Source organism: Erithacus rubecula (assembly GCF_903797595.1).
Source record: "Erithacus rubecula genome assembly, chromosome: 17".
Taxonomy (NCBI): domain Eukaryota; kingdom Metazoa; phylum Chordata; class Aves; order Passeriformes; family Muscicapidae; genus Erithacus; species Erithacus rubecula.
The window spans coordinates 2,237,809-2,261,840 of NC_136669.1; the positions used below are offsets into that span (position 1 = coordinate 2,237,809).

Genomic DNA, 24,032 nt, shown 5'->3' on the forward strand with positions numbered 1-24,032 from the left:
GGTGAATCAAAGGTCGTTTATGATCATTTATGTGATTGTTGATGTGAATAAATGGTCATTTATGTGGTTTAGATCTATTGGCAGTGACTTGAAATCCTCATCTTTAGTTTGTTTTCTTTGTAGCTATGAAGGTGAGCAAGTCGGTGACTTCTATGAGGGCAAAGGATTTCTATGTTTTGAGGGAGGAAATACTTACAAAGTGAGTATATACATTTTTTTAAAAGTAGCAGACTAAGTTCTCTCTCAAGAGCACTGAGAAGTGTTGAAGGCTTGTTAGTTTCTGGCATTAAATCTCTTGATATGAAACTAGTAGTTGGAGGGGAATTAACTTGTCATTTTTTTAAAAATTAGGCTTCAGCTGGGGTAAGAATAAAGCTGCAAATGATGCTATTCTCTTCATTTTGAAGGGTCTGTTTTCTGAAGGGCGTATGAATGGAGAAGGGACTTACACATGGGCTGATGGAGTAAAGTATGAGGTAAAGTACAATTTAAGTTCTAACTGAGCACCATTGCACCCAGTTAGATGTGCAAATTGAAGGAAAGCAGATCAGTTGCAGTCATTGGTACAATACAGGTGCAGAGCTGTGGCAGTGATTTCAATTACAAGCCTGACTTGTCCCAGAAGGTTGGGAAACAGAGTCTTAGATTTCAATATTGTAATTTAATCTTTCAGGGAACATTTACTAAGAATGTGCTGATGCATAAGGGCCGTTACACCTGGACTGATGGCAGTGTTTATGAAGGATCAATCCAAAATGGACTTAGGCATGGATATGGAGTTTTCAGGAGTGGTACTCATCCAATTTCTTACAGTGGTTATTGGTGCAATGGCAAAAGACATGGAAAGGTCAGTAAGAACAAAATGAGAGCATGGGCTCTGATGATATCTTCAGGAACAGCAAGGGTTACTGTGCAAAGGTTTTACAAAAGTGTTTTGTTCTGTTGCATGGTCTTATGCTGTGTAGAGATTTGTTTTTCCTAGGGAGTTTTTCTGAGGTTGTGAATAGAGCTGAATATTGTAGACCTACTGTTGGAAGTCTGAATGGGTCAGAAAACTGATCTACCTCAGACTGAGTACTATAATTAAGATGCCAAGGTTAGCTCTCTTAAAGTAATTCCAAGGGATTTAAAAGACTTTGGTAGTCTTTGATACAATATGATAGGATTTTTCTTTTGGACACTTGGTGTTTTCTAAGGTCTTACCTATTATTAATCAAAAGAGGTTGCTTTTTTAATTTAATTGTATCCCTTCCATTGCTTTCAGTACAATGAATCAAAGTGACCCTAAGTATTAGAATGTGATTACAAGTGTCATATCATTTGTATGTGATGTTTTATTCATGTAGATGAATATTTAGGTATTTAAACTGACTGTGCTCTTTGTTTCAGGGTTTGATTTTTTATGATCAGGGACAGACCTCCTGGTATTCTGGTGATTGGGTAAATAATGTCAGAGAAGGATGGGGATTGAGATGGTAAATATGATAACACTTGTTCTTACCCTCAGCATTTTTTATTTTTGTGTATTATGTTACAGTTTCTTATATTGTTTAAAGTGGGTACAAATGCTGTCATTTCATAGTAGTGTGTATCTTCTGCAGTGGAATAAAAATGTACAAAGCTTTATGATAACAAAACAGACCTTTAGAAGTTTATTTTTATGTGCAGTATTTCTACTGGCCATTCACACAAAAGAATAGCTAAAGACAAAATCCAAAATCAGCTTTGGTAAACCACAATTCAATACTGAAAAACAAACATACTCAATTGATTTGAGCAGATGAAGCTGCCTGATGAATAAATTACTTATCTATAGAATAATATATAAACAAATATTGTTAATGGCTATGGCAAAGACTATTTGGGAAAAAGAGCTGGTTAATGTTTTTAATTATAACTAAATTAAAAATAGAAGGTAAACAGTCACTACAATAAAGCCTCTGTGTCCATGTCATAGTGAGTCAATTTTCAATTTAATGTTTATATTTAACCTTAATGAATTATAAATTTATTAGCAATGAGGTTTTGCTTAAACCTTTCATAAGATCAGCATAGAATTCAGTATGAATTAACTTCTCTTGTTTTTTTACAGCTACAGATCTGGAAATACCTATGAAGGTCAGTGGAAGAAAAATCTACGACATGGATATGGAAAAATGAAATGGCTGACAGATAATCAAGAATATGAAGGACAGTGGGAGTGTGGCATACAGGTATTAATTTCTTCCTCAGAAACCCTTCTTCAGTTCAGCATCTATCCAGTACTCTAGGAAAGCTAAATATATTATATAATATATATATATTTTAAACACACTTTTTTTTTTTTTTTTTTTTCCAGCATGGTTTTGGCACACACAGATGGCTTTTGAAGAGAATGGAAAGGTCTCAGTATTCTCTGTGTAATGAATACATGGGTGATTTTGTGAAAGGGGAACGTCATGGATATGGGATTTTCCTTTATGCTGATGGATCCATGTACAGTGGAGAATGGGTGCATAATAAGAGGCATGGTGAGGTGAGTAGTGCCAGAACTACAGACAACAGCACAGCAAACTATTCTGCTCTGTACAGTGGATCTCTAGATTTCTGTATAGCAAACTACATTCAGTTTTCAGGGTGGGTGGAATCTCCACACAAAGGGCAGAGAATCCACTGAAAGCAGTAGGATTCCTTCCAAGGACACAGGCTGACTGTGTGGTTAGATATATTTTGGGTATGCAAAGACATGCATTTCACTGTGGAGATTTTCAGTGCAGCAGGTGCATCTTGAGTTTTGCAGTGCTTGGTCAGAATTCCACTTTCACTGCTAATAGATTTCACTGCTAATAGATTTCAGAGCTAATAGATTTCAAGCTGTCCTTGCACAGAGAGGTTCTTAAAACCTTTGATAAAAAACAGACTTTTGGAAAAACTCTGAGTTTTTTTGCAACCTAAGGAGTGCACATGGAGGAGTTCTATAAAGAGTTCTGTATGGAGGGAAAATACTTTTCAAAATCAAACACATACATGGTCAGTCCTTTATCCCAACAGTCTCTCTATTTAATAGGTGACAAAATGCATTATAAAAGAGGATAGGAAAAATTGATTTTGCTATATTTTATTTCATATATTATATTTTAGCCAATATTCTGAAAAGGAAATTTAACTGACACGATTAGTGGTTTTGGTTTTTTATCTTTGTTTTGTATTTATATTATAATTTATCTGTCTGTAGGGCACCTTTGTCTTCAAGAATGGTCGTATTTTTGAAGAAGCATTTGTAAATGATCTTCCTGTGAAACATCCTGCTGATCAAGGGTCTTCTGTGGAAGACAAAAAGCTGAGAGCCACTAGCACAAGAAAGCATTGTGGCACAAAATCAAGTGAGCAACTCAACAAAACAGATTTTACTCAATTTACATTTTGTTATTCCATTTTACTGTAATATGAAACTGTTTGCACATACTCAAACACCAAACATATTTCTTCAAAGAACTTAGATAAAAATGGGAGTCATGGCTTTTGCTTCCATACTGTGTTTCCTGTGAGTGACACATCTGTACCACATCTTGTAATGGTTGGAACTGTTATCTGAAAGTTTCACAGCTTTTTAATGTCTGCATTTCCTTTTGGTTAGGGGTTGATTGAAAAAATTGTTCTTCAGTTGTTCTGCTGTTGATTGTGAAATCTCTATTTCTTATTGTGAAGGAATCTATTGATCCAAGTCAGTAATATAAGAAGGAAAAATACACATTTTGTTTTCCTGTGTGCATATATATTAAGCTATTTTAGTTTGTTCTAACTTATTTTATTTACTTCATAGAAAAGAACACAACCATTAATGACTTGGGAGGGATTTCTGTTGTGGGATCAGATATTGCTTTTGATGTGTCTGTACTGCTTGACTTGTTGCCAAGGGAAGACACAGAGGAAGAATTGGAACAAGTAAGTCTACTGTTTGATACTTTCAGTTTTCTCCTGTATTGTGTTTCACACTATTTTATTTCTGATTTATTTGTGTTAAAGTAACTCTTTCCATTAAACAATTATTCAAAAATCTGAAGGCCATGAACACAGAAAAGCAAAAATAATGAATAGACAGTGGAAGCTCTTCTGAACTTCCACTAAAAAATGCCAATTAAAAATAGATTAACATATCTGGAAGGGCATTGAGCAACCAGCTTTAGCTGCTCTGAGGTTTGTCCACTGAAGAGGGTGATTTATTTTTATCACTCATCAAAATGCATGTATCCAAACTACTTTTGAATAATGCTTTTGTGAACACTTAGCCAGGGATTTACTATTCTAAGTTGTAAGGTCAAATAATTCTCTGCCCAGTTTACAGAATCAATACAGACTGATCTCCTCTTGCTTTGAGATGATGCTGAAAACATATCCTGCTTTATTTAGGTAAAATTGGCTGTGTTGAAGCATATTTCAAAATTGAGAGAAACCTACTACTTCTACAGTAGCTTAGGCTGCAGCCCTTCTCCTGATGGCACTTTCATCCTGACTAAGCTGCAGTTTTGGAGGTTTCTGAAGGACTGTGGTTTTCATGTCTCCAAAACTCTGGCTGCAATAGATCGGCTGTTGGGAGGTTTGTATTGCTGCTGGGCAGGGTCTAGAATGGAGCAATTTTCATAGGAAGCTGTGGAGGGTTGGAGTAGCAAGTTCTCCTGGCAGCTCAGCTCTGGGAGTTAAGTGGTCCTGAGTCAGTATCTCTGTAGCTGTGAGTTCTTAGTGGATCAATTTACATTTCTCTGAGCACTTTTGGTCCTTAGATGAAAAAAATATGAAATTAAAATTTAGCTAAAAATATTGCACTGAAGAGCCATCTGTTCAAAATATGTATTCACTCCTGATCTTGTCATTACTATTTAAGAGAGAGAGAGTTTTGATAGAGAAGTAGGAGAAACAAGTTTTTTGGGGTTTTTTTCAGTGTTCTTAACTTTGGTTTGCATGCAGTTTTTTGGTTTTTTTTTTTTTTTTTTTCATGGAGTCAGTTAATCAATCAATTCCCTTTAGACCTGCAGTGTCCTTAATATGTGAAGGTTTTAACTCCTACTTTGAGTCCCTTTTTATTTCTGTATATGCTGAGTGGATGCATTTCTAGAAAGAATTTTTCAAGATCCAATTACAGGTGGAGAGTTCTCCCTTGACCTTTGTTTGGAAGTTCTGCATTGTCTGGTCTGAATCTTCTAGGAGTGTTGTTACACTGTGATAGGTGCAGAGGATAAGAAAGGCTGACAAATCATTAAGCATTTTAATGGGCATGAAAACAGTAGAAATTTGGGTTTTTAAAAATCTTTTAGATCATAAACGACTTAAGGATATACATTCTCCAGAGGAGATATTGCTGTTCAGAACATTTGTATCCAACCTTGTTCACCTGGCATTTCATATCTATCATGAAGAGCTCAAGTAAGTTTCATCTTTTAGTAAAATTTATTTCAGTGTAATCAGTTTGAATCTTCCCAGACAAAGAGTATTTTCATTTCAACTGTAGAGATGAAGTTCCTCATCTGGAGAAGTGTTTCTTAAAAATGATGTACAGGAATGTTCTGCCCTCTGCCTGTTGTGTCCAAGGTAAGCAATGCTATTTCTTCTGTGCAGAATTCAACAATTACCATTACACACATTGCAGTTTTATTGTAACTGTTATTTTTTCCCAATTCATTTTGAAAGGTATCTTATATTCTTGTGAAGAATTCACGTGTTTTGCCAGGAGCTACATTGGAAAATGCTGGGAAATATATGGAGTTTTTTGTACACCATGTCCCACACCTCCATTTGAACCCACAATGAAGCTGAGGCAATTCCTCTGGATGTTGGATGTAATAATCTAATTTTGCTAATTTTTATTTTGTGTGATTAGAAGTGCTTTCTTTGTTCAGTTTATATGAGCCTTTTTAAAGAGTCACTGTGGCTTCAGCACAGTTGAAAAGGTGGGAATGAGGTTATTTGTGCAAACTGTCCAAGGAACAGTAAAGGAACAATTGTTTTACTGTTAACTACTGTTATTTGTGTACTTTTTCAGGATTTGAATTCTAATTTTTTACTTTTATCAAATCCTAGACAAATGTGTTTAAGGGAATATAAATATTTTTGTTGGTCCCTAGTGTCTCCCTCTGCCATGTCTATAAAGTGTATATATGAACATGTCCTATTTTTAGAACTCAAAGACTGACAGCTATTGAAATAACACTGTAAACCATTTAAATAGTGTATTTACTACAAGAAGAGCATGAGATTCTTTACTAAAATTCAGTAATTTAGGGACAGATCAAGATTACTATGAAAGTAGAGGACAATTCTCACTGATATGCCTGGGGTTTGGGTGCTTCACTTTATAAATCTGAGCAGTTTTTTCAAGAATCAGATGGCAAAATTGTGATTTTTTTTATTTTTGTTTGTGAGCTTTTCACAAGTTCTTTTGTAACACTGCTTTTGCAGTCTAGGAAAATTCCCACTGGCTTCACTGGGACTAGAATTCACTCTGCTGTTAATTACATATGTGGAAGTATCATTTGAAACCACTAGAAATTTTGGCAAAGGCTTGAAAGGGAGGTAGATTAGGTCCATGTGGGAAATGCCTTAAGTGCAGTTAACATGTAACATTTATTCTTACCCAGGATTTTAAACTTCTCAGTGAACAATTAACTGTTTCAAGAGTTCTGGAAATATTTGTCAAAATTGGTGCCTCTCTACCTAACATCTGTGGTGTCAACCTGGAGCTGGAGGTGTGTATGGAAAAAAACAGTCAATTGCTACAGGAACAGTTTAAATTGCTTTTTAAAACAGCTGCAAATTAAAGAATTGACTCTTACTTAGCAACAGTCTCTTGTAAATGACATGACTGAATTTGTTTTAAACAGGTCTTACTAAGAAATCCATTATAATCCCAGTGTTGGGGTTTCTAGCCACATCCTATGCAATTAAAACATGATATTTGAGGTAATAGCTGTAGTTGTGTTACTTGCTAGAGAAATTTCTCATAGCTCCAGATACAACAAAACCCAGTGCAGTTTTTTAGCTCAGTATGACTTTCATAAAGTGTAACACATCATATCCTCTCCTGAATTTTTTGAGCTTCAGCTGTTTTCAGTTTTTCTTCAGAAGAAGGGATGTTTGACTAGACACATGAGGCCAGGGGAGTTGTTCCACTTCTGAGTTCTTTGCTTGCTCAGGTACATAGACCTGTTAATGAAGAGATTTTGTAAAAATGCACTAATTTACCACTACATTTGTTTGACTCTAGATGGTTTTTCTGGAATTTTTTGAAGCTCTTCTTGAATGTGCATTGGTGTATGTTACTGAGGATATGATCCTGAAGAAGGAAGCTCAAGATAATCAGAAAAGAAGTAGCTTTGAAATCAAGTTCTCTGAGGAAACCTCAGCTGTGTTTTTCACAGAACATTTTCCACCCCAGGTAAAGAAGATGCAGACCTGTTCAATGTTATTATGTGTCCACTTAGAGAGCAAAGTCAGGCCCTGAAAATGTTCTGTTTCCTTACCATGGAAATCAGTTTTCTCTTTTTGCATAAACAAATATTTGATTGAGTCCTTTTGCTTTTTCTGTTTGTTGGTACTTTAAATTGTAATATCAGTGTAGACAGTTGTAGCATATTTGCACATTTTCCTGGATAACTGTAAAAAACACATGGAATACTTCTGATGGGGAACTGACAGATTGGTTGGCTGGTGAAAGATATCTCTTCTGCATTAACTGAATGTCTAAAATTGTCCTGTAAAAATGGCATTGCAGCTGTTGTATGTAGAAAGCCTTGCTATTAGCCAGCACTTGAGCTGTCATCTTTTTCCTAAATTTCTGAATAAGGATTTTGTAGGTTGTGAGATGCTACCTGTGACACTGGTGCAATTTGTGTATACAGAACAGTTGAAGACATGAATTAGAATTCTTATTATTTGGAATTATGCACAAGATGAAAGTTTTTTTATTAATACAAAAAGTATTCACAAATGTAATTTCACAGCCTCTGTGAGCCAATAGTGCCACTGTACATCACCACTTCCCATTCTTTGGCCAGTAGTTCCTACCCTATGCACCCATTCCCTTGCATCACTGTAGACAGTGACACAGTTGCACAGTGGAGTGGTCCAGTTAAAACAGTAAAAAAAAAGAAAATAAAATCTTAATTTAAATTTACTGAGGGTAAAATCTTTCTTGTGTTTCATTAGTGCACCTACAGCAGAAATATAATTGGTGCAAATATAAATGATGACATGCCTGAGGCAGCTGAGCTGTATACTCAGGAGCAGATGAACAATAGATGAACAATATGTAGGACAACATGTAAGAACAGAGGAAAAGGTCAAAGAACAGGAGCTTTAATTTTCTACAGTGCTGTAGCTCTGATAATCCTACTTGGCTGGCTGGTACTGAAGGTAAAGAGTTACCTGGTAATACCTGAAAAGGTGAAACATTCCTGCAACTTAAATATTTTGAGATATGCATCCTGCAATCATGCCTTTGGCTGGCAGAGTGCTTTGGAGAAGGGAATTTGTGTGACTCAAAGGGACCTGGGATTTCTCCTTGTGATTTGACCCCAAGGCCAGATATGTAGTAACTGAATTTAAAACTTCTTGCCAGCCACCAAGACCTCATGAAGACACAGAGCCTGCTCATCAACCTTCTCTGCTGGGTGAGTACTGTAAAAAGTGGCTATGAAACTACAAAGTGGCTAGAGGACAGTCACTTTTTGCAACTTTCAAAACAATCAAACAGGAGCCAAATATAGAAACAGGGAATGTATTGCAGTTACAGAGGGCAGCTCCATTCAGTTTGGCAATTATGACAAAGTTTAGCTTTCCATACCTGCTGTACACTTGCTGGGCAAGTTGGAATCTCTGAATTTTCTGTGCTTTTTAATTAGAAGCTATTACTTTTTTCTTAAAAATCCTTCCTGTTCTGTCTCACTCATGGGCATGCAAACAGGAGCTTGAACTCTGCATTCATTAGAAACAAACTTTTCATATTTCAGAAGTATTATAACCATCAGTCTGGCTTTCAGGTCAGATGACAATCTATATTTGTTTGTGCTGAAGATCAAACTTGGAATTTCATGCAAAGGATTAAAGGCTGAGTAATTTTAGTTTTCTTTCTTTGCAATATCAGAAACTCTTCTCTCATTTTCCATAACTCCTGGAGAAAGCAAAGATGATGTGTCATTGCCCAGTGAGGGTGTAAAAGAAGAACAAGAAGAACAAGAAAAGGAATTGACAGGTAAAACAATCCCACTGTTTTAGGACTTAACACACACATAGAAATCTCTTGTAACTCTTGAATTGTGAAGTTTTAATTGTATAGGCAGATTTAATCTTGTCACAAGAGGGCAGTAAATGAGCATTAATTCTGGAGGAAGATTTTTTTAAAAAGAAAATAAAACTTTGTGATTAAATGAGACATTTAAGTACCAGCTTACATAGTTTCTCCAGTTTTAAAATGCTCCATTTCATTTGTAGGACATCTATAAGCTGTAATTTGTATTTACTCCCTGAGAAGCTCAAGGTGCAAGCCTCTCCATGGAGTGCCTTGGACAAATAAAATGTGATACTGCCATGTCCTGCTTCCTCTACTTAAAATAAGAATTATTATTAGTGGTGTGCCACCACTAGCTGGGATAAGATGCCTTATGTTAGGACAGGCCAACATTCAGGTAAAAGAGGTGTCAGTAAAAGCACTTTGGTACATTGAGGATCATAGTTTTTTATACCATCTTCCTTCCAGCTGATTAGCAGGTCTCATCTGGGTTTTGTGTTTGTTGGATGTTTTCTGCTGCTACAGAACCCAAATCCAAGGAGAGAGGTTGATAAGGACCTTGTGCCTTTGACATGACAAAGGACACTGGCACACCCCTGTTCCTTTCAGGTGGAAATGTTTGTTCCTCCCTTCCCCTGTGCACAGGAGTCACAGATACTGAACTGATGAAGAAGACTAATCACAGGATTAAAGGGAGGAGTTCATTGTCTTTTTGTTCCATTCCCAAGTCACTGAAGCCTCACAAAAGGGCCACCCCCTTTCAGTTTGAAGTGTCTCACACCTTTCTTCTTCTGTACCATGCAGAAGCCAAACTTTCCCTTTGCAGAGTATCAGAGCTGAAATATTGTAGTCCAAAACACATTTGAAATAGGAGTGCCCTGCTAAATAAATGTTTAATTTACATGTTGCAGATGAAGCAAAAGAAGATGAGCCAAAGGAGCTATTTAGTCTCTGGATACGTCAAGTGGAAATCTTTTTCACAACTAAGTTCTTCCCTGCTTTTGAGCATGAAATAGTGCTGAGGGATAAAAGAAAAGAAATAACAAAGCAGAATGCTGAATTAGCTGAGCTGAAAAAGATCCAGGCTGAGGAGATGAAAAGGTGAGTGTTGAATCTTGTCTGGCAGTACTGTTATCTTCTACTAACAAAATTATTGAAAATGAGAAGTGTGCTTAAGAAAGTAGTATAGAATACTGTACCTAGAAAACAAACCCACAGATTTCATTAGTAACATACAGAATGTAACTCATGTGCTTTCTGTTACTGGCTGGAGTAACAAATACAGGCTAATTTCAGGTTACAAACTCTTAGCTCTGGTATTTCCTGGCACTTGGGCCCTGCTCTGTGTAAAAGCAGTTAGGACAGACTTGGACTTAAGGGGGTAATTAGAGACTTTGTGCTTCTCTATGCTGTGGCAGTTTATACTTCTCATACTATGACTAGAGCAGGAGTTGCTTAGCCAGTAGAAATCTGGCTCCCTCCTGTTACAGTATCTTAAATTTGAATTTTGTTCATGCAGACTTCTTGCTGAAAAAGAAGTAGAAGAGGAGGCAAAAAAGCAAGAAGCAGCTGCAGCAGAAGAGGCACTTGCTTCGTAGAGTGCAGTGTTAAGAGAGGAGTGTCAAGCCCAAAGATGCACCTTGGGGGAGAGTCCTCTCTTGGAGAAGTCTCTAGCTGAAGAAAGAGGCCCCCAGAGAAAACTCTCACCAAAGAAAAGAGGCCCAGAAGTCAGCACAGAGCCTGAGAAGGCAACACCTGCAGGTTGCAAGGCACCTGCTGACAAAAAGAAAAGAAAAAAAAAAAATCTTCTGTTGGCAACTGCTGAAGCTTCAAGCAAGTACTCTTCAAATAAGGGAAAAAAAAAACCAAACCAGAACAACCCCAGAAGACCCACACTTGTAGGAAGCTGTAAAAATGGTTCAACTGCACACACACAAATTGCTGGTTTCAGAGGGAACACTCTTTTACTGGGTTTTGGGTAAACTAGCAGGGATTTACATGATGCAAATGAACACAGATGTTCCTAAAGTGTAACAATTATTAGTTTTATTTTTCAGCAAAATATTCACATAACATATCAGAATGGAATGGTACAGGTGAATTCAGACTGGCTTTTAATTAGTTTGCACATAAACATTTTTAAAATTTAAAAATTTTATGGTCAGAGTTTACAGATTTTAGTAGAAATTTTGATTCTTACAAAGCAAGTATTGCTTTACTATTGTCATTATTCCAGTCAATAATATGACTAATAACTTCTTATGTTGAACAAGTGCCTGACATTGACATCTTCAATAAATCAGCCCTTTGCAGATCAATCCAAGAAGAAAATATTATTAAACTGTGTTGCACAAAGTTTCTTCACTTCTTCTGTTAAAAAAAAAAAAAGCAAAAAAACAGCTACATCAGTATTGTATTTTACAGAGAAAATACAAGAAGAACCCTGGGGATTGTCATGGAGATTATAATTAAATTCAAACAGAAAAAGCCCTAAGAGTTTCTAATGTAGAAATGCACTTAATATTGCTCTGTCTTCAGGAGAAGATCAAGTCTGATGTCTCCCACTGTCTGAAAGGTGAGTTGTGTCTAAGTAGTTTAAATGTAATTGATGGGCCTCTCATCAAACACCTCAACAGCAGCAGACTTGGCTTAACATATAGTTAAGGGAAGTATATTATAATCCCTTTTTCAGAGAAAGGAGGAATTAGGATATTCTGTTACAGTAAATCAAGTCTGCAAAACTTTTGCTTTGTGTTATTTGCTAGACTACACTTCCTAAGTTTATCAGGCACAGAAACATTCATTTACTGTTTCTGTAGGTAGATTTAATGCTGGAAGATAGTTACAGAAAGATTGCCAAGTTACACAGCTCATTCCTCTTGTTAAAATGTAGGTTGCTAGGCTTTGGTCCTGGCAAAGTATTAATTCTTTCCCATTGTGTAAGTGAGAACATTGCCTCCTGTTAAAATGGAGAGCCCTAGAATTGCTGCAAGATTCAAACAGATTTTTAGAGAAATAGCAATGCAAAAGCTTATTGCATCTTAAAGTTAATTCTCACTCTTAGTCATAGTAAATCATTCTCAAAACCACATTAGAAACAAGACAGTGATGGACAGACAGGACAGCCACAATGTGTAACTAACCCTGTATCACTGACAAATAAAAACTCAGATGTAAATACACTAATCTCCCATCTGTAATACACTTTTAAAATTACTTCTAAACTAAGCTCACAGTGCTCTCCTCTATTATTTGAAGGAGGAAGGATGACTGATTAATAATTAAAAATTCCTGCTGAATATTTATGCTGTCCTTTCACAGCTAGTAGTAGGCAGACTAAAACCTTAGGCAAACTCACCTGCTCTATCAAAGATCAGTCCCTCTCTAGATTTCTCATGAGATGGGTTTCATTACTTCTCTAGGGACATATTTTAGGAGTAACTGTATTTAAAAGTAATAAGAAGCAATGCTTACCATTAACCTCAATCAGATTGACATTTTTTTGATTCAAAATAACATACAGTTCTCGCTGGTCAGACTTTTTCCCAACTACCCAGTAATCACTCATTGCCTTCACAATAATCTCCTCGTCTTCATCAACTCTGAAAGAAGTTTTAAAAAGTAAAGAAGGTGGCAGCAAGTTCAACAACTTTATCTGTAATCATTAGGACAGCTCAATATCAGAAATTGTTGTTGTGCAGTCCTAACCACAACTAGATATATTCTATAAAGCTGTCACCAACCCAGTGCTTCCATAATATGATGAAACATTTTTCTCATTTATAGAAAAATGGAAACCTTGTCCTTAAGCAAAGTGGGAAAACAGCTTGTTGCTAATTAGAGCTAGGGGCATCCCAGTCATTCAGCATTGTCATGCTCTTTCTTAATTTTTGTCATGACAGAGGATCTCTCCCACCTTGTAGCATGATACCCATTGACAAGAAGCCACTTAGCTTTTCTATCAGCAGGACTGCAGTAACTGCAAGGTTTGCATTTCATCCATTGTCTCACCCCTGGAAGCCACCAGCTGTGTTGGGCTGGTATGACACAGGCAGAAGCAGATGTCCCTGTCCTTTGCACTACTTCCCTCAGAATCCTGTGCTTCCCATCCCATTTGCTATGGCTATTCTGAATCCTCCAATAGATGAGATATTTTCTTTGCTAGAGGCCTGGGCCCTCTTGTTTAAAAGGACACTAGAAGTTTTTCATAAGATGGACTATTTCTAGACCAACATAAAATACCAAACATGAACAGCCAGCCATCAGCAAAAAGACTGGAAAGCACCACTCCTTTCCAATAAAAAAAAGTCTGCTTGACAGTAGGAGTTCCAGACTATTTAATGGTTTAGCATTACCTGGAGAAGTCACTGTTGATGTCACCGAGAATCTTCATGAGGTCAGGGTGGACAGATGCAAGTGATACACTGGGTGTTTTCCTCATGTGAATGGTACTTTTCTCTGCCAGGTTCATGTGATTGAAATAGATGAACTTAAACTGAGGTTCCTTCTCAGCCCTAGGAAGATTTAAAAAGAAAAAAAAAAGTGATCTGTAATACTGACATGCTTTATAAGCACAGGCTTCCCAGAGACTGGGTAGTGAGCCAGTGTAAAGTTAACTTAGACAGCCTGGACTTATCTTCACATTGAAGAGACTTGTGAGATTGAAATTCATTTTAACACACTTTAAAAAAAACAAAAGACAAGTGAGCCTGCAGAACCAGCCAGTGTTTCCCTTTCTGCCACTCAGGCTGTCAGTAAACACACAGAGGGGAGTCTGAAGGCTTTGTCCCACTTCACAGTAGTAATTAATTTGCATTTTTCTAATGAGCTGGTTTTTTTCTGGCCCCATTTTGTTCCTGCTGCTCTCCCCTATGTCAGTCCAAGCTCATTTGAATGGATCCTGGGTCTTTAATTTGAGCAATAAGTCATCTTCTGTTCATGTCTTTGTTATTTGTTACAACCAAGAGAACAAACACTTTCTTGATCCAGGCAATTAGATTTTTTGCCCATCATTTGTGTGGGCAAGCAAGAGACTGTTTTCAAACTCCTGCCTTGGCAGTCTTCCTCCATTTCCTCTTTTATAAAGTTAATATAAAAACCTAGAGCTGTATTTTTTTTGTAGAAGTCATGACAAATTCAGACTGACCAAAAACTGGCTGCAGCAATTGGTACTTGAGGCCATGCATTATTTAGCACCAGGAGATACTGTGATGACACCACTCACCTTAGCAAACAACCAGATACCCCTGCTCTCTGTCACCCACATGCATTAGTGTCAAGGAACTGTATCATGTTTTCAGGACACCATGACATTAAACTTTTAAAGAGTTAAAGTTGCCAAAGCCAGAACCAGATGACATTTAAAAACCCCAAGTTTAATGATTTAGTAGATTGGCACAATTTCAAGCACATCCTATTCTATCCTGTGTGATTTTGCTGATTTGGGATGGTACCACTGACAGTTCACTCACACACCTATCTTTAGTTGAATTCCTTTTATGTTACCATATGGGATACTCTTTCATGCCTCCTCAACTAATAAATCTATCAAAAAATAAATGCAATTTTATTGCAAGTAAGCTGTAGTTCCAAGTCAATTGTATTTTCCAAAGCATTAGCATCCTTTTTATTTGACTTGTTTTTTGCCCCTCAAGTAATTACCTTAGTCCTGCAAAATAGAAAAATAAAAGACCTTTCTTTTCTCACCTACTATACATGGCAACATTTTAAGAAGCAGGAATTCTGGAAATGTCCTCAACTGTAAAGGTTCCATTGTAACCAAATAACTTTCCCATTTCAGCCAGACAATAAACATCTGTTCCTAAATTAGTAATATCTATTATTACTTTAGGGAGACCCAAATATGCAATAACATGCACTTTATAAACACTTCATGCAGAAAAGTAGACAATGTTTTAAATACACCATTAATGCTTTCAAAATTTGAGCTTGTGCTACCATTACTCAAGCAGTTCATTTAACCTAACTTCTCACCAACTAATGATGGAATGCAGCAGGAAAAGAAATGTGGTACAAACCCTGATATTCTCTTGTTGATGTTGTATTGTTCACATATGTCTGATGCCAACACTGTGAGCTGAGGCCCAACAATGCTGTCCAGTTTTCTGCAGAACTCCAGTGTGGGTGGAATTGAAGCTGTGTCAGGCAGAGAAAAGGGAGATGTCAAATTCTCCTCCCACAGCTGAAGGTAAAGTTTCTGCTGTTGTTTTCTTTAAACATCAGTGAGAGTCCAAGGACAAATTTCTCCCATAATGAAGATCTCAGGGCTGATATTGAGTGTGGCTAACTGAAGCAGTATTTAGTAATTTTGTTGTGTAAAATGAGTTATTTTTACCACTGGAGCAAAGATAAAAGACTGATAAAAGCACTCATGAAAAAGAGACTCAAATAACAAATTAATGTATTTTTCAAGAGTAAAGCTGTATGTTAAATTATTTTACATATAAAAATATTGGCAAATAATTGATGCTAATAGCTACTTACCATCAATCATAAAGCAGACAGCTGCACTCATGGCCTGGAACAAAACAAAAGCAAAAAAAAACATTTACAACAGATTACTTTAACTAATTGAAATAAATGACAGTACTTTAGTGAGGTCACACACAGGTGAGAATAGATTTGAAAATCTTTTTTAGAGGTAACACTTCAATAACCTTTCTGCAGTCCTGTACAGCACAGGTTAGCTATGATTTTAAAATTCAGCCCAGTTAACAGTTTAAGTTGTAGGGGAAAGATAAAACTTGGTAAAAATGCACTTTATACAAAGGTATCTGCAAGAAACTCCCATTTAATGTAAAAACAAAAATGTTTTTTTTGTTTTATTGATTAATCCCATATAAAGCCAGGCATGAAATCACTTAAAGCAACAGAAGGCTGGTATTTTGTTTTAATAAAACAATTGTTTTCAACAGGGTACATGAGAGGGGAGAATTCATGATTTAAACTTTGTTACTAGAAATGCCAGTTTTCTGTCTCTTTGCTTTAACCTGGCCTTATAATGCATCTTTCTATACAATTCCTAACAACTTCACATCATTGTCACCTTCACTGCATAGAGATCCCTAATTCTGTGGAGTAATTCCAGAGGAAACTGTAATACCTTATAAACAATTAAGTGAAGCTCTTCATAAGTGTCATCAGTGTTAACAAATATTTTGGGGAAACGGCATTTTGTCTCTGGATCATTAAGATTTAAAGGTCCAGTAAGAAACCTAGAAAATAATTCAACAGGTCAGATGGATTCTTGTATTTCAGTTTCTTGAATTTAACAGATGTTCTCCAAAGTTGCAATTAGGAGTTCTTGTGATTAAGGATGTCCAAACCCACAATTATGCAAAATCATGTTGCCCACTTGCTTAAGTACAGAATTCCTCACTGACATGCTGAGTACAGAGGAAGAACAAATAGATAAATCTTAGATTAACTCTACAGCTTTGTCTGGAGTGCTTGACTGAAAAGAAATGACTGAAACAATTCCCAAATTTGTCATACAGTGCATTAAGAACAATTGGAAAGACAAATAAATATGCAGTAATGTTAATGAAGCATTTTCTCTTTTTTCCAAGGGTCAAGTTTTACATTGCACCAACTATTGCATGACCCTCTGGAATGAGCTGTGTGTGGAATATGCACTCAAAATACACACACTCCTCCCAAATGTTTTGCCCTGGGGGGAAGAAGCAGGAGATGGTGACAGTAAAACAATACCTACCTTCCATAGTGTTGGAGATTCCCTGGCATTTCAGCACGTATTGGAGAATCTCTTCCTGCTAACTGAGGGCAAAAAGAGCAGGAAAAAACAGCTCAGATGCAGAGAGAAGAAAGATTTCTCTTTGGTGCTTTAGCCTTTAGTACCAGATAAATAGGAAGACAAAACCAAACACAACCAACCACCTTCCCCCTCAAAACCCCCAGCCCAACTACCTCAGGTTCCATGTGCCTTGGAAACAGAGATGTTGTGAGATATTTGTACAAAATTCTCATGTCATCTTGCTCCAGTCCACTCCTAGAACATTGTGGGGGAAAAGAAACAAATTATGTTTGTGCTGCAGTTTAGATCACACATTTTCTTTTAACTAGCTCAGACCAAGGCTTTTTTTACTGAATGGTAGCCTGACTCGTGTTTTCTCATTTTCATCCAATTCTGTCACTAATTTAAAAGGTTCTCTATTATGACACTTACTCATAGGAATAGAAATTGAAGACACACAAAAGAATTACTGAAGTACCTACCAGATAAGCTGGTCATTGTAGAGAAATGCAGTGTACTTGACTATGTTCAGGCTTTCTTCCATCCTATTAATAAATGACTGAATTTTCAAGTAAGTCATTTTATCCAGAGGAAAGAAGCTGATTCCACAAAACACATCCAGAAGATCACAAGACTGTAAGTGCAGTGTCTGCAAGTACTGAGAGAACAATGACAGTTGGCTTTTAGAATTCAGAAAACTGCCAAGGTACAGATTTAAATGACAAATCTGAGTCTAAGCCTTAACAATCTGGACTAAAAATCAAAGAAAAAAAGTCCTTCCAGTGCTGCTTGTCTGATACACTCCTTCATGTGGCAACAGACCTTTTACAAAGGTTTGTAGTGATAGGACAAGGGTTTCACACTGAAGGAGGCTCAGTTTAGATACAAGAAAGTAGCTTTTTACAAAGAGGATGCTCACACACTGGTTGAGCTTGCCAGAGAGGTGGTGAATGCCCCATCCCTGGAAACATTCACAGCCAGGTTGGACAAGGCTCTGAGTAATCTGATCTAGCTGAAAATGTCTCTGCTCATAGCAGGGGCCTAGATGACCTTCAAGGGTACCTTCAACCCAAACCATTCTGTGATTCCTGGTGTCACTTTGCTTTCATGTAATCATTATGAAAACAGCTTTTAAGGAAAGTTCAAGATCTTTTGAGCCTATCTTGCTTTATTTAATTTGAGATATTTAATTTGAGATTCAGCTGTAGAAATAGGAACAGATGCTTTCAATGTGTAATGGAATAAATAATTTCCATTATTCACTTTATTGATGGAGTGTAACTTCAGCAAGAGCTTTCAAGTGCACTGTCAAGTAGTCTGTGGAAGATGCTTTATCCAATGGCTCCCTCTACAGTCACTTCACATCACTGAGTGCCCTCAAGTAATACAGACCAACAGGGTGACAGATCTCTGTCACAGCTTATGAGACTCTCTGTTTTAGCAATAAAAATTTATTACTTTATTTTTTACAAAGGTCTACTTTAATTTAGTCTGGACAGTAGCACATTCCCCAAATCCACAAGCAAAGCCTGTACTTTTTTTTGGTACTGTGCCATTCTAAAAATGTGTTAAAAGAAAAATTTAAACACCATTAGGCAATGTCTACACTCCATCATTATCAGAGACCTCAAAACCACTTAATCACAAGATGCTGACAGCAGTCCTGTTTCCTTGATTGCAAATAAGAAAAATGGAGGCAGGCAGGCACTTTTCAAGTGTGATGAAACTTCTCATCTAGGAAATCAAAATTCTGCCAGATAATACGACTGAGTCAGTTACTTTATGTGAAAAATAGGTTTTGCTTTTCATCCTTTCATTAAAACATCAGCTATGAAATGACATTCTGAAGACTACTTATAATGCATGCAATGTTTCCTGAAGCCTTCTCAGGATTAGCTACTAATTCCACATGGGGGCTGGAGTAGGGGAGAGAAGTTAAAAAATACATCTGTTCACCATTTCACAGGAGTTTAATCCTGTGCATGCAAGTTATGCAGTCTCCAACCCTGGAAGTCTTCAAGTCTCAACCACCTAAAGCTCTGGGCAGGAGAGTTTAAATTCAGTGTTGCCCTGCTTTGAGTAGGAGGCTGAATTAAATCACCCCCCCCAAATTCATTCTAACCTCAATGAATCTTCAACAGTCACTCAAATGGGTCTGTACAAACTGTTATCACAGTAACCAATTCAAATATTAAAGCAGAACTTTGAAAGAAGGAACACAATTCCATCAGAAAAAAATTCCAACAGTCAGTTGTTCCATCAAGCCATAACCACACTTGTGGTTCAACTCCACTTAAGGAACCTACTCTGTCAGAAAAAGCAGGAAGTATTTGACAAAATGAGTAACCACATACTTTGTGTTAACTCTATATATTTTCCACTGCCTGTGTTTTATAGTCACACTGCTGCCAGTTTTTCTTTGTTTTGCACTTTATTTCCAGTGCAGAATCACACTGTGTGTGCCTGAAAAAGAAGATCTTACCCGATGGAAGAATTTCTCTAGTCTCTCCTTTAGCACTTTCACACCCCCATCTTCCATGGCTCTCAGGAATGTGCCATTGAAAAGCTAACAGGGAAAAGAATGGGGAAAAGAATCAGTTAGTTGGGTAATCATTTTGTAACTTGGCTATGAATATAGATTACAACAGAGCTCTCATTCCTCAACATACTCCACATCAATCCAAATGTATCCCTTCTTTATTTAAAAAAACATTTAGATTTACAGAGTCCAGACCTGAGGCAAGTATTTATGTGTCATTGAAGTATCTCATTGAGCCTCCAGTGTTAACCTTACCTTGTACATGCTGTAGCATTGCTGGAGGACTGAACTATAAACCTTGTCCTGCAGGAAAAAGAGCAGCACATCAATAGGAGCAGAGGCAGAATTACAAGTATTTTGGTTGTTACACATGTGTTTTCAAAGAGCCAGCAAAGACACAAATAGGAGAAATCAATCTCTGAAAAGTTAAATGGCATTTTCAGTCAGCCTCTAGAAATGTCTCTGTGCTTCCCTGCCAAATACCCTTCCAGTATACAACTGAACAGACCTAATGATTCTGTAGCTTGGACAAGAAATCCCATCACAGTTATGAGCTTTTCTGGCTTTTCAGATTATTAGTAAATATTACTTGCAGGCTTAAGGAAGTAATACTGGCACCTAATAAAAATACATAGATTTAAGAACTTAATTAAACAAATAGATCCTAAGAAATACTTACCCACTCTGAGCTAAAAGTCTCACAGCTATTCTCTGGATAATTCTCTATCTTGTGCTCTTCTTTAAACTTTACTGAAAAGTACTTAGCTCTTTTTGCTTTTATGGAGATAGGTGTATGAAAATCAATTTGACAGCAGTTCAAGAAGAATTAAACTAAGATATTTCTGGAAGTACTATTATAAATGCAACATAACTCATTAAAAAAAAAAAAAAAAAGGAAAGTTAATTATTACCAGCAATTCTTCTTCCTGATATTCATAGACTGGCTTTCCATCTTTGTGTTTCTCTATTATGGGATTCCGTACAACCTAGGAAGTGGAACAGGCTGGTATTAGACAATGCAGAATGCATTGAAACATTGCAGGATGGTGTTTTAGGAATATGCATATCACGTGCATAAGTACCATGACCATCCAGAAGTTTTCTTCAGGTTCATGGAAAAACTGTCTATTCTTCTGTGTATGCAGGGATTTTGCAGGTTTTGTTGGGCTAAAGGTCCTGGAAAGAAAAGGAATATGTAGATAATAGATATTTACACACACTCACAACATGAAGACACATAATTGAGATATTTAAAATACAGTGCTTGTGCCAAAACAATCACCCAAACAATCAGACGTCCTACCTTGTGAATTGCACTATAGCTTCACATAGCCCCACATTTCTAATTTTTTCATTCTTTTCTACTTCATTTGGGTGATAGAAGAGAATCTTCTTTTCTTCCTAAAATAAAAATAAAAGAATCCAAGCAAATGCATTTTAACAAAATCAAAGAATATTGAGTTCATCGTTTGCTTGTTTTTTAATTCCTTAATAACCTAGGCAGAATTTTATTTTGTACCAAAATGGGATTCTGTAATAATGGATAAAAGGCATATTAAGCTTAAGCAGTCAATCATCCCATGATATGTCAAAGCACTTTGTAAATTGAAGGCTATTGAAATCACAGGCCCCAGTCACTTCTCAGCCTGTTCAAAGCAAGGGGAGCTTCAAAGCCAGCTCAAAGCACAGCGAGCTTCAAAGGCAGCTCAGATTGCTCCAGGCCTTGTCCAGTCATGTGTTCAATACCTCCAGAGATGGGAATTCCACAACTTTCCAGCCCTGATCTGATGTTAGATCACTTCCCTGTGGAGAATTTTTTTTTCTATCTCATCAGAGTTTCCCTTTATCCATCCTCATTCTTTCACTTCAAGAACCCGACTCCATCATCTACCACCATCCTTCAGGCAGGTGAGATTGCCCTCTGCCCCCTTGTCTCTCCTCCAGGCTGCACAAATGCAGTGTGGTACACAACAGAGTGACTCAGGGCTTCTCCACTAGGCTACTTCAGTTTGCCAGTACTTTTCCTACTCTGGGGATCCCTGGAGGAACACAGCACCCACCAGCAACCTCACATGTGCTGGACAGAGGGGAAGCATTGGCTCGGCCGGAGCTGCTGAGCCACCCTCCCTCCCACAGCCACAAGCGCTCGCTGCTGATTCACGTAGGAACTATTGTTCACAACTCCTGGTCCTGTTCCGCAGAGCTGCTCCCAGCCAGTCCCTCCGAGCCAGCACGGTGAGCCCGGTTATTGCAGCCCCCACACCGGGCCTTGCTGGGCTCCGCGGGGTCTGTGCTGCCCCTGAACAGCGGCACAGCAGCTTCGCCCGGCCTGCAGTCACCCAGGAGCGAGCTCAGCCTCCCCATCCGCACTGCTCTGAATGTAAGTACACTGCTCTGCTCAAAAACTATTAAAGCTGAGCACGAACCACACAATACCCTCTTGACTAGAGCTAGTGACTAGAGCTTCTTGACTTCCCTTACTAAAGGACACAAAGCCGAATAAACACTAGCAGTAACTTGACTGTAACTAAGCTAAACAGTAATCTTTCTACCATACTGTATCTACGTCGAGAAACTTATTTTTAGACAAAGCATCAGTAAAACAGTTGCTGACTGTCCAGCTCTCCATCTGCAACATACGCCCTGCTACTGACAACACCTCCGTTTGCTGTTTCTTTTGGGTCCGAAGCGGTGACAGTCCCCAGTGGGGCGGCAGTCGTCCCCGGCCCGGGGTACCCAAATGCCAGGCAGGTTTGCGGCGGCCCGGGCAAGCCGCAGCTGCGGCCGCCCTTGCGCGGAGCCGCTCCGCAGGGACAGCGCCGAGCCCGCACACGCTGCGGCCCGGCCTCGGGCACGGAGGGACCGCCGCGCCTTCCCCGCATCCCTGGGCGCGACATTCGCCCGGTACCTCTCCCTCTTTGGGCCCCAGCTTGGGGTTGTAGATGAAGAAACTGAGGAGGGTCGGAGCGAGTTGCTTCTCCTGGCCGGCCGCGGCCGCCGCCGCCATCCTGAGCCTGGGGCCGGCAGCCGCCAGACACCATCGGGGATCTGCCCGAGGCCGCTGCGGCACCGGCACCGGCCCCGCCGCGCTTCCAGCGGCCCCGGCCCGGCCGCGGTTCCGCCTCCGCGCCCCGGAAGCGCAGCAGCGGCCGGGAAGCGCTCCCGGCCGGGGCGCCCCGCAGCGCCCCCAACGGCGGGCGCGGGAACGGCGGGAGCGGGAGATTGTGCCCGGCGTTTCCTCAGGCAGAGCTCGTGCCCGGCGTTCCCTCAGCCTCAGCCCGTGCCCGGCGCTCCCTCAGTCCCTGCCCGTGCCCGGGGCTCCCTCAGCCGCAGCCCGTGCTCGGCGCTCCCTCAGGCAGAGCCCGTGCCCGGCGTTCCCTCAGGCAGAGTCCGTGCCCGGGGCTCCCTCAGCCTCAGCCCGTGCCCGGCGTTCCCTCAGCCTCAGCCCGTGCCCGTGGTTCCCTCAGTCCCAGCCCGTGCCCGGCGCTCCCTCAGTCCCAGCCCGTGCCCGGCGTTCCCTCAGCCTCAGCCCGTGCCCGTGGTTCCCTCAGTCCCAGCCCGTGCCCGGCGTTCCCTCAGGCAGAGTCCGTGCCCGTGGTTCCCTCAGTCCCAGCCCATGCCCGGCGCTCCCTCAGTCCCAGCCCGTGCCCGTAGTTCCCTCAGCCTCAGCCCGTGCCCGGCGCTCCCTCAGTCCCAGCCCATGCCCGGCGCTCCCTCAGTCCCAGCCCGTGCCCGGCATTTCCTCAGGCAGAGCCCGTGCCCGGCGTTTCCTCAGGCAGAGTCCGTGCCCGGGGCTCCCTCAGTCCCAGCCCGTGCCCGGCGCTCCCTCAGTCCCAGCCCGTGCCCGTGGTTCCCTCAGTCCCGGCCCGTGCCCGGTCAGGACCGCGATTCCTGCTGTCCCTCCCGGCAGCCGCTCGCAGGAGTTCGGGCCGATGGGCCCGGGGGTTCCGCGGTGATCTGGCCATTGCACCCGTGTTCGAAGTGTAAAACCACTGAACCAGCGGTTCAACTCCTTCGGAGCTTTCTGGCAGCTGCAAAAAGTAGAAACACTTTATTTTTAGAGGTAGAATCCGAGATTTAAAAGATTAAATCAAGGTGGAGTAAATGGAAGGAACTGGCATGCAGCATCACTTAGTGCAGGTAATCCTTTCTCCATAAATGGATACATTATGTCTATTCTGATTATTTTCCCATTTTCTGTCTGGCACCTTTAAGATAGTGGCATTTAACTAATAAAATAAGCTTTTCTATTACTTTTGAATTCCCGTTATAATAAAATTCATTGTGAGCTAAACTAGAAGTAAAACCTGCTACATGGCCAGATGTATCATTTTCTTCTCCATAGGAATGTGAAGTTTAGGAATCTGAATAAACTAAGGTTACATAATTGCTTAAATAAGCGCCTGGATAAGGTATAATGTGGTGTTTTCAGAGAGGTCACAGCAGAAAGTGCCTCCTTC

The 24,032-nt window shown here is 39.4% G+C and overlaps 2 protein-coding genes across 5 annotated transcripts in view; one reads left to right on the forward strand and one right to left on the reverse strand.

Moving 5' to 3' along the window:
- The window catches only part of RSPH10B (radial spoke head 10 homolog B), a 14,433-nt gene extending 2,976 nt beyond the window's left edge, over window positions 1-11,457 (forward strand). For 2 of the 4 annotated variants that reach the window (XM_079320318.1, XM_079320317.1), the window contains exons 3-20: window positions 124-199; window positions 408-476; window positions 674-847; window positions 1,390-1,475; window positions 2,093-2,213; window positions 2,339-2,515; window positions 3,215-3,362; window positions 3,803-3,924; window positions 4,390-4,576; window positions 5,292-5,400; window positions 5,486-5,565; window positions 5,665-5,813; window positions 6,612-6,719; window positions 7,238-7,408; window positions 8,591-8,642; window positions 9,116-9,223; window positions 10,171-10,360; window positions 10,779-10,889. In XM_079320318.1, coding sequence (XP_079176444.1) covers window positions 124-199; window positions 408-476; window positions 674-847; window positions 1,390-1,475; window positions 2,093-2,213; window positions 2,339-2,515; window positions 3,215-3,362; window positions 3,803-3,924; window positions 4,390-4,576; window positions 5,292-5,400; window positions 5,486-5,565; window positions 5,665-5,813; window positions 6,612-6,719; window positions 7,238-7,408; window positions 8,591-8,642; window positions 9,116-9,223; window positions 10,171-10,360; window positions 10,779-10,857 — 2,206 coding nt within the window. In that variant the 3' untranslated portion in view covers window positions 10,858-10,889. Of the gene's footprint in view, window positions 1-123; window positions 200-407; window positions 477-673; window positions 848-1,389; window positions 1,476-2,092; window positions 2,214-2,338; window positions 2,516-3,214; window positions 3,363-3,802; window positions 3,925-4,389; window positions 4,577-5,291; window positions 5,401-5,485; window positions 5,566-5,664; window positions 5,814-6,611; window positions 6,720-7,237; window positions 7,409-8,590; window positions 8,643-9,115; window positions 9,224-10,170; window positions 10,361-10,778; window positions 10,890-10,910 lie in introns of those variants that run through there. The other 2 variants (XM_079320319.1, XM_079320320.1) reach the window with 2 other exon arrangements.
- CCZ1 (CCZ1 homolog, vacuolar protein trafficking and biogenesis associated) lies at window positions 11,284-22,725 on the reverse strand. Its single transcript, XM_079320324.1, has 15 exons — window positions 22,481-22,725; window positions 20,876-20,973; window positions 20,655-20,748; window positions 20,484-20,558; window positions 19,828-19,875; window positions 19,516-19,599; window positions 17,516-17,691; window positions 17,207-17,288; window positions 16,995-17,056; window positions 16,383-16,494; window positions 15,764-15,797; window positions 15,298-15,415; window positions 13,615-13,773; window positions 12,734-12,861; window positions 11,284-11,629 (listed from the first exon to the last, which is right to left on the reverse strand). The coding sequence occupies exons 1-15, from the start codon at window positions 22,577-22,579 to the stop codon at window positions 11,574-11,576; spliced, it is 1,425 nt and encodes a 474-aa protein (XP_079176450.1). The 5' UTR covers window positions 22,580-22,725; the 3' UTR covers window positions 11,284-11,573.
- Window positions 22,726-24,032: the final 1,307 nt, after the last annotated feature.

Coding starts and splice junctions, on each gene's coding strand:
- CCZ1 (XM_079320324.1), bottom strand. CDS start 22,579: ATGGCGGCGGCGGCCGCGGCCGGCCAGGAGAAGCAACTCGCTCCGACC. Junction 17,289..17,515: donor TACAATGACCAGCTTATCTG/GTAGGTACTTCA, acceptor ACAATGTTCTAG/GAGTGGACTGGAGCAAGATG. Junction 17,057..17,206: donor CAAGGCACATGGAACCTGAG/GTAGTTGGGCTG, acceptor TTTTGCCCTCAG/TTAGCAGGAAGAGATTCTCC.